At 33.6% G+C, this 10,545-nt stretch overlaps 1 protein-coding gene across 3 annotated transcripts in view; it reads left to right on the top strand.

The window, feature by feature from the left end:
• The window catches only part of LOC136040984 (hemicentin-2-like), a 186,309-nt gene extending 184,691 nt beyond the window's left edge, over positions 1–1,618 (top strand). For all 3 annotated transcript variants that reach the window (XM_065725464.1, XM_065725463.1, XM_065725462.1), the window contains one exon: positions 1,376–1,618. In XM_065725464.1, the coding sequence (XP_065581536.1) occupies positions 1,376–1,603 (228 nt within the window). In that variant the 3' untranslated portion in view covers positions 1,604–1,618. The remainder of the gene's footprint in view (positions 1–1,375) is intronic.
• Positions 1,619–10,545: the final 8,927 nt, after the last annotated feature.

Raw genomic sequence — 10,545 nt, 5'->3', positions numbered from 1 at the left:
GAAGAACAATAAAGAATTCTTCTCGTAAGAAGTGGAATTCTATATTTAAATGAAAACTTCAACCCTAGGTCCAAGGTCTGTCCTCAGGAAAACATAAATATATAAATGAAAAGAAACTTACGATAAAACATGATCATAAAAACTAAAGTCGAATTTTTTTTTAAAGAATCTCAGCTTCCTTATTTCAACGAAATTCAGCCAGGATCATTGTTTAAGAAAAAATTGTCATGTCAGTCTGCATGGTCGTATTTTAATGTAAGGCTCTTTTCTCTTATATATTTATGTTTTGCCGAGGACAGCCCTAAGACATGAGGTCGAAATATTCATTCAGATATAGAATTCCACTGTCTTGCGAAAAAATTCCCAATTGTTCTTCTTGTTGTTGATGTTTATAATGAAACAACAGCTGTGTAACCCAATTTGTTTGTTAATATTTAACATTTGCTTCTATTTTCCTTTCAATTACGAAAAATGAAAACATTTTTAGACTAGGAAAAAGAAACGCTTCATATTGAGATTTTTCTCTACAAGAACATCTATGTAATCTTTAACATTACGTAGAAGGAATGTCATCCAAAACGAAAAGAAGAGTCGAAAGAATTGAAATTATTAAGAATAGTAAATTCGTTCTTGCTTTTCTTATAGTCTGCACTTTAAATTTATTCTGCAAATATGCGTCGTCTTGTCACAGTCTTTTGGAAAACTGATTTTTTTTTTTTTTTCTTATCTAGTTCGTGCTTTTACACTAGGTTACTAAAGATATTTTTGTTCAGATGGTTCGACAAAAAATAAGCATCGTGGGTTTAACAATTAGTGGATAAATTTATTAATATTCGAAGATAGTGTTTGACTTTCATCATCATCTGTACCTGAATAGAATTTTGGACAATTTGAATAGCATTTTGTCATAACCACTTCTGCGTTCTTTGGCTAAAAACTGAATTACTTTTTCTTTTCTAAAGGTTCTGTGATAATTATTTTCAAATGAAATCTTGTTTGAATTTTTATTTAAAAGATAATTTAACAATTACAAGTGGTGTAGAATTTTCTAAGATATAAATTTTATATAGATAATTTTGAAGACAACACTGCTTTTCTATGACGATGAATAAAAAGCTCAAACAAGGAAAAATCCTTTTTGATACACAGTGATACTTTCACGAGAAATACTAGATATTTCAGTCACAAAGGCGAGACCATCATCAGTAGTACTGATGACGGTCACTGCATGTGGGACCGAAATATCTAGTATTTTTTGAAATTTATCACTGTCTATTTAAAAGGATTTATATCCATTTGAACTTTTTATTTATAAGTTTACAGAAATGATAAAGAAGAATCTAAGAGAGCCTAAAATTCTAGTTCTTCGTTTTAGGAATCGCAGAGCTATGTCGATTTGTCTGTCGATGAAAATGGACTCTGGGTGATATATGGCTTGCAAGAAAACAACACAGCTGTCATGAAGCTAAATAGCTATTCCTTGGAACCACAATATATATGGAATATCACCATCAGTCATAAAAAAGTTGGAGAAATGTTTCTGGTGTGCGGTGTTCTCTACGCAGTAGATAGTGTAAAAGAAGGAAAGACAAAAATAAGGTAGGGACTATTCTATAAAAAGAGCTTTCAACATAAAAAAAAACTGAATTTATTCTTTGGAGAATATACAATTTGATTGGCAGGGGAAGGGGCAAATCCTAAAGTGAAGGAACTCAGGCTGAAAAATGGTGGCGTGATGGCTATTAGGCATGCACTTATCCAGTCTCTAGGGGGTTGTCAGAAGATTTTTCTTGTCAGAGAGAGGTGAAAAGGTGGACAGTTGTGTTCTTATGGCAATATTTTTATATTGTTCCTTAATAGAGGAGGGCCTTCTGGATCAACTTCAGGGAGGAATTTATCTAAAACTTTTTTAAAACCCATTATTTTGTTTAAATGGGAAAATAGGATAGGGACTACATTATCATCAAAAATAAAAAAATAAATTCAGTTTTCAATAAGTTAAATTTTTTGTCTTTCTTGTAAATGAGGGCTCGAGCTCGAAGCACTTTGGCACTTTTTTATCTTTTGTGATTTGACTTTCTTTTTTTTTTTTAATGACGTCGATTACACTATAATGCTTGGAAGTGGCAAATGTGTAACCTCTGCGTTTTTTAATGAATGTGTGTAGCTCAGGCTGGATTGATGGAAAATTCCTATGATTTTAACTTGGGGCCCAAAAAAGATGGTCCCTCTGACAGAACCAAAAAGTGGTAACATAAAGATTAGTAGAAGGGTTTTTGCCATCTCGAGCTTTCACTAATGATGTCACTAATCAACTTCAATTGTAGATCCAATTGAAGACAAGCCCAGCTATTCAAATTAGACCAGGTTTAAAAGAACGTTATTGACACTAGCAATATCCCTTTAAAAGTTTACACGACACAAATATCCCATCCTCCCGAGTGCACAGTGCCCCATCATTCCTAGGACACAAATGATGCTATCTCAACGTTCGGAGATAAGAATAATTCTAGAAAACACTTACAAGCTATGATTTCTTGATGAAACAATGCCTTGAGATCCAGCGCACTTTACTCCCATCATTCCTACGACACACATGGAGGTATCTCAATTTCCGAACGATAAGGAAATTCCAGGAAATACTTGCCAGCTTTTATTTCTCGATGAAACAATGCCATGAATGCAAGCGCAAAGTGCTGCCATTGTCTAAGGTATCTCAGATAAATATTTGATATAAAAGAATGATCGTCCAAGCTATTTTCATTAGATGAAAACTTAATCCAACTGTATGTCTAATAAAAGGGATCTTTACAAAGACTCTAATATATAAGAGGTTTTTGATCTATATATTTTTGGTATATGCTTAGTGGATGGGGACTGTTACTAATACAGTATCGGTTTATATAATGACATTTACAGTCCCCTTAAGTTACCAAATTGTATGTATACCATCTATAGTTTAAAATCACCCCTCCCTACTATCCATGCTTGAGCTATTGAATTCAATTGATGGATTATTTTCTATTTTTTGATTATTGATTATAGTTATTGATTATCGGTAATTGAATATTGATTATTGATATTGATTATAAATTATCGAGCATTAATTACCGATTATTGATTATTGATTGTTGACTATTGATTGTTAATTATTGATTATCCATTATTGATTACTGATTATTGACTATTGATTGTCGTATATTGTTTATCGATTATTAATTATTGACAATCGATACTGATTATTAGCTGTTGATTATTGATTATCAATTATTGGTTATTGATTATTATTGATTATCGATATTAATTTTTGAGCATTAACCATAGATTATGGATTATGGATTATTCATTTTTTTCTATTATACTTAACGGAACCTAGAATTTTCAGAACCTAGAATTTTTCGATTACTTAGAATTTTCGGGACTTGAAATTTTTTTGGGGCTTATTATTTTGCAACCTATAATTCTTGGGACTTAAAATTGTTTTAGAATTTTGGAAGATTGTTTGACACTTGGAATTTGTTTTACATCTCTTAAAGTGACATTACCTTGTACAATTACTAAAGAAAACGTTAATAATGAGCTAATGGAAATCGTCATTTAATCTACATTTCAGGGAAATCCTAGCCAGAAAGGAGCTCCTCCGATATTTTGGTTAGAATATTGGTATACATTCTTACAGGAACAGGAATTTGACTTTTCCTCTTTGATAATATGAATTTTACAATTTGGTCAGGGACAATCTTGATCAAGTTTACCTTTTGACGTCTGATATACACAGACTACAAGATACTTTAAATACAACTGTGAAATATATTAAAGACAACAATTTAAACCAGTGTGTGAAAATAGTGTGATAAATATGTTACTATTGCATTTTTGAAAATGCAAATGTTCCGGAATGATAAAAAATGGACTCTAAGAACGGTTAACTGGGTTTTTAACATAGTCTGAGAGAGAGATGAGCAGGATTTTTTTCAAAGTACGCATACAAACGCACCCACACACACATATATATTATAAATAGTCAGGAACTAAACCAATTGGAAATTACGAATTAGTTGTGTTTGTTTTACTCAAAAGTTTTTCATTAAATTTTTTGGTTCTCAGCCAGCCAGTAACTGGGATTTACAATCTAGTTTAGTTTTTTACTCAAAAGTGCAATCATTGAATTTTTTGATACTGAGCTAGCAACTGAAACACTCGGAATTTATCACCTAGCTGAATTTGTTCTACTTTTAAGTACTTTCATTAGATTTTGGTTACTTAGTCAGCAGCTAAAAAAAAACTCGTAAATTACCAACTAATTTAGTTTTTGGTACTCTTTTCGTTAAATGAAAAGGCGTTTTCATTAAATTCTTTTATACCCAGTTGGTAAATAAAACATTTAGATTTTACCAGCTAGTTGAATTTTTACACTCAAAAGTGCTTTTATTTGATTTTTTGTACTCACAGAATTTCACAGAAACCCACAGAATTTATCAACTAGCTGTATTTGTTATTTTTTATTCAGTCAACAACTAAGACGCTTGGAAATTACCAACTAATTGAGTTTTCTATACTCAGTTGGTAACTAAAACATTCGGAATTTACAAACTAGCTGAATTTGTCGTTCTCAAAAGTGCTTTTATTAAAAAAAATTATTCTACCTGTAAGTAAAACATGCGGAATTTATCATCTAGCTAAGTTGGTTGTACTCAAATGTGCTTTCTACCAAATTTGTATTACTCACCCAACAAGTAAAACACACGGAATTTAACAACTAGCTGAGTTTGTTGTACTAAAAGTGCGTTTATTAATTTTTAATATTCAGTCAGCAACTAAGACACTTGGGAATTAGCAAGTAGTTGAATTTGCTGTAGTCAAAAGTGCTTTCATTAATTTTTGGCAGTCAGCCAGCCGCTAAAACACTCGGAATTTATCAATTAGCTGAGTTTGTTGTACTCAAAATTGTTGTTCTCAAAAGTTCTTTTATTAAATTTTTCGTACTCTATCTGAAAGTAAAACCCACGGAATGAATCACCTAGCTGAGTTTTTATTACTCAAAAGCGTTTTTATTAAATTTTTGGTACTTGGTCTGCAACTAAAACACCCAGAATTTATCAATTAGCTGAATTTGTTTTACTCGAGGCGCTTTCTTTAAGTTTGTGTTACTCAGTCAGCAACAAAAACACTCGAGATTTACTAACTAGCTAAGTTTGTTGTACTAAAGCATATGAAATTGAATAACTAGCTGATATTTTTGGTACTCAAAGTTGTTATTAATAAGTTTTTGGTATTGAGTTAGCAATTGAGTGTGCTCTCTACAAAATTTGTGTTACTCACCCTACAAGTAAAACACACGGAATTTATCAACTAGCTGAGTTTCTTTTACTAAAAGTGCGTTTAATAATTTTTAATATTCAGTCAGCAACTAAGACACTTGGAAATTAGCAAGTAGTTGAATTTGCTGTAGTCGAAAGTGCTTTCATTAATTTTTTGGCAGTCAGCCAGTCGCTAAAACACTCGGAATTTATCAATTAGCTGAGTTTGTTGTACTCAAAATTGTTGTTCTCAAAAGTTCTTTTATTAAATTTTTCGTACTCTATCTGCAAGTAAAACCCACGGAATTAATCACCTAGCTGAGTTTTTATTACTCAAAACCGTTTTTATTAAATTTTTGGTACTTAGTCTGCAACTAAAACACCCGGGATTTATCAATTAGCTGAATTTGTTTTAGTTAAGACGCTTTCTTTAAGTTTGCGTTACTCAGTCAGCAACAAAAACACACGGGATTTACTAACTAGCTAAGTTTTTTGTACTAAAGCATATGAAATTGAACAACTAGCTGATATTTTTGGTACTCAAAGTTGTTATTAAGTTTTTGATATTGAGTTAGCAACTAAAAAACTCGGAATTTACCAACTAGTTGAGTTTGTGTGCTCAAAATTGTTTTCATTAAATTTTGTTATACAGCCAGCAACTAAAACACTCGGAATTTACCAAATAGCTGAGTTTTTTGTACTCTAAAGTGCTTTTATTAAAAAGAAATTAAAAAATCCTGTTTATATATCTCTGACCATTAGAAAAATGTGTTTCAGTTTATTCCTTATTCTTTTATCCAGCTCTAATAAAAATCTAAGTCCTAATTAATTTGGTAAAAAACATTTATTGCAAATATAAAAGCAAAACATTCTTATAATAACCTTCACTGACGAGATTTGGCATACATTGTTAAATGGATGATGTTGAATTCTTCCAGAATGATGTTAAATTCTTGTACACCATATTTCTTTCAAACATATTTTCTCTTTCATTTCTGAAGAAATGTAAAGAATTCCTGTAGGGAGATCCTGATATTCTTGATCTTTCATTTTGTTCATTATGATCGTTTTCTAATATATTTTACATCCTTTTCCAAGACTATCGTCGTGATTTTAAGCTTTCATGGGGCGGAAAGGGCACTCTGTCTTCCGCTAGTTTCTTACTTGACAAATCTAAAACTGACTTTCTCTCTACTAGAATTGAATTCATTTCATTCAATAATTTTCTCCTCATCTCGTCCAGATTCACCCAATCTATTCTAATGTCCATGTGCTCTAAATTGATTTTACAAGGCTGATATGGATTAGCAAAATCATTATAATGGCCTTTACAGATGATACAGTCGCGGTAAAATGATATTTCTAATTAAATATTTTCATCCATCATAGCTTAATTTGAAACTAGCTGTGTGATTGCTTCTGCTAAAAAGATATTTATTGCTTAAAGTTCACCATTACACATCCATAAAACGGGATCCTATGATATACCATACTTTTTACTGTATCCGTTGCACATATCACGATCAGCTATGTCCTTTGGTATCTGCTGTGCAAAGAACTTCACTCATCTTCAGGACTGTGATAAGCTCCTTCAAATTTTATGCATTTAAACTCTTCTAAATCGAAAATCGGAATCTGGGGGTCTCAGTTTTTGATCAAAGCTTAATTTGTAGACATATTAACCTTTACATACAGCGCTTCAACTCTGGAAATTTCTTATATTTCTCTGATTTCTTCCTCAACAGTACTCAGTTCTTTACCATTTTTATTATAAGGCGTAATCAATCGGTCATAAGATCCCAGTCGGTTCAAATATTGTATTGTATTACTTCACCAGCTTTTATCATAGTCAAACATATTATAGTTCACTTTACAGTGATAACAGACAATTTCTTCATGTTTTTTAGTCAATATCAAAAATGCAAATTAAAACATAACTGCACAAGCATGATGATTTCAAATCGATAAATTCAGTGTCATGTACTCCCATCATGTATTTTGTATTCCTATGTAGAAATAATTTTAATTGATAACATACAATAGGTCCTGTCGATAACATATACTAGTTCCTATCGATGATCAGCCACAGAGTACTATTGAGGCAGCCATATAGAAAAAAAAAATCCTTAACAAAAATCATGCTCACCAATGATTACATAATGATACCCGTCAAATGTCCCATCCAGCACCAAATTTGAAATCCAATCTCTTCTTTAGAAAAACTCGGAACAGTTTTTTTGTGCACTAATCCAGCTACTAAAACATTCAGTATTTATCAACTACCTGAGTCTATTGTAGTCAAAAGCAATTTTATTAAATTTTTTATGCTCAGTTAGCAACTAAGACACCCGGCTTGTATTCGCATGTATTTTTCTGTGGACTTTTGAAAACATCCTGCTCATCTCTCTCTCAGACTGTGTGAAAACCCAGTTAACCGTTCTTAGACTCTATCTTTTTACTATTTCGAAATACATTTATTCAAAAATAAAATAAGAATATTCTTATAGCACTGTTTTTACATACTGGTTCAAATTGTTATCTTTAATATATTGCGCAGCTGCATTTAAATTATCTTGGTGTATTTTTATATCAGACGGCATAAGGTACATTTGATCAAGATGATCCCTGATATGATTGTAAAATTCAAAGTATCGAATTGGAAAAGCCAGGTTCCTTCATGCAAGGACGTATACCATATTCTAATCAAACCATTGGAGGAGCCTCTTCCTGTCTAGTATTTCCCTAAAATATAGATTAAATCATGATTTGCATTTACTCATTATTAACGTTTTCTTAGTAATTGTCCAAGATAATGTCACTTCAAGAGATTGAAAAAATTCCAAATCCCAAAAAATATTTTAAGTCCAAAAAAATTCTAGGTCTCAAAAATTGTAATTCCAAAAAACTTCTAAGCTCCAAAAATTTTAGACTGCAAAAAAATAATAACAAAAAAAAACAATAATAGATAATCGATAATCAATAACCGGTATTCAATAATCAACAATCAATATTGATAATCAATATTTATGAATAATCGATAATCTATGATCAATAATTGATAATTAGTAATCAGTTTAGTAATAATCGATAATCAATGGATAATCAATGATCAGTAAATAATCAGTAATCAAGAATCGATAGCAAATAATCAATTCCCAACAACCGATCATCAATATCAACAATCAATAAACAGTCCCAAAATTCAAGGCTCCAAAAGAAATTATAAAAAAAATCAATAATTGATAAGCAATATCGATAATCAATATTTGTCAATAATCAATAATCAATAATCGATAATCGATAACGATAATCAGTAATTGATTATCAGTAATCAATAATGAATAGCCAATAATCAATGGTCAATAATCGGTAATCAAAATTTGTGTCCAATAAACAATAATCTATGATCAATAATCGATAATCAGTAATCGATTATCGATGGCCAATAATTAGTAACCAATATTCAATAATCGATAATCAATTGATAATCAATAATCGATAACCAATAGCCAATAATCAACATCGACAATCAATAATGGATAACCAATAATCAAGAATCAACAGCTCAAGAATGGGTAGTAGGGAGGGGCAGTCTTAAAATTATAGATGATATACATACAAATCGGTAACTAAAGGGGACTGTAAATGCCATTTGATAAACCGAAAGTGTATGAAAAACAGTCCCCTTCGGCTATTCAGCAAAAGTATATAGATTACAAACCTCTTTCATATTAGATCCCTTGTTAAGGTTCCTTGTATTAGGTATCATGTTAGACTAAGCTCACTTCATCTAATGAAAATAACTTGGATGATCATTCTTTTACTTCAAATATTTTTCTGATATGTGTGTGTGTGTGTGTGTGTGTGTGTGTGTGTGTGTGTGTGTGTGTGTGTGTGTGTGTGTGTGTGTGTGTGTGTGTGTGTGTGTGTGTGTGTGTGTGTGTGTGTGTGTGTGTGTGTGTGTGTGTGTGTGTGTGTGTGTGTGTGTGTGTGTGTGTGTGTGTGTGTGTGTGTGTGTGTGTGTGTGTGTGTGTGTGTGTGTGTGTGTGTGTGTGTGTGTGTGTGTGTGTGTGTGTGTGTGTGTGTGTGTGTGTGTGTGTGTGTGTGTGTGTGTGTGTGTGTGTGTGTGTGTGTGTGTGTGTGTGTGTGTGTGTGTGTGTGTGTGTGTGTGTGTGTGTGTGTGTGTGTGTGTGTGTGTGTGTGTGTGTGTGTGTGTGTGTGTGTGTGTGTGTGTGTGTGTGTGTGTGTGTGTGTGTGTGTGTGTGTGTGTGTGTGTGTGTGTGTGTGTGTGTGTGTGTGTGTGTGTGTGTGTGTGTGTGTGTGTGTGTGTGTGTGTGTGTGTGTGTGTGTGTGTGTGTGTGTGTGTGTGTGTGTGTGTGTGTGTGTGTGTGTGTGTGTGTGTGTGTGTGTGTGTGTGTGTGTGTGTGTGTGTGTGTGTGTGTGTGTGTGTGTGTGTGTGTGTGTGTGTGTGTGTGTGTGTGTGTGTGTGTGTGTGTGTGTGTGTGTGTGTGTGTGTGTGTGTGTGTGTGTGTGTGTGTGTGTGTGTGTGTGTGTGTGTGTGTGTGTGTGTGTGTGTGTGTGTGTGTGTGTGTGTGTGTGTGGTGTGTGTGTGTGTGTGTGTGTGTGTGTGTGTGTGTGTGTGTGTGTGTGTGTGTGTGTGTGTGTGTGTGTGTGTGTGTGTGTGTGTGTGTGTGTGTGTGTGTGTGTGTGTGTGTGTGTGTGTGTGTGTGTGTGTGTGTGTGTGTGTGTGTGTGTGTGTGTGTGTGTGTGTGTGTGTGTGTGTGTGTGTGTGTGTGTGTGTGTGTGTGTGTGTGTGTGTGTGTGTGTGTGTGTGTGTGTGTGTGTGTGTGTGTGTGTGTGTGTGTGTGTGTGTGTGTGTGTGTGTGTGTGTGTGTGTGTGTGTGTGTGTGTGTGTGTGTGTGTGTGTGTGTGTGTGTGTGTGTGTGTGTGTGTGTGTGTGTGTGTGTGTGTGTGTGTGTGTGTGTGTGTGTGTGTGTGTGTGTGTGTGTGTGTGTGTGTGTGTGTGTGTGTGTGTGTGTGTGTGTGTGTGTGTGTGTGTGTGTGTGTGTGTGTGTGTGTGTGTGTGTGTGTGTGTGTGTGTGTGTGTGTGTGTGTGTGTGTGTGTGTGTGTGTGTGTGTGTGTGTGTGTGTGTGTGTGTGTGTGTGTGTGTGTGTGTGTGTGTGTGTGTGTGTGTGTGTGTGTGTGTGTGTGTGTGTGTGTGTGTGTGTGTGTGTGTGTGTGTGT

Source organism: Artemia franciscana, chromosome 21 (genome assembly GCF_032884065.1).
Source record: "Artemia franciscana chromosome 21, ASM3288406v1, whole genome shotgun sequence".
NCBI classification, from domain to species: Eukaryota; Metazoa; Arthropoda; class Branchiopoda; order Anostraca; family Artemiidae; genus Artemia; species Artemia franciscana.
The sequence above is the reverse complement of the archived record's forward strand: the minus strand, read 5'-3'. Positions and strand labels throughout refer to the sequence as shown.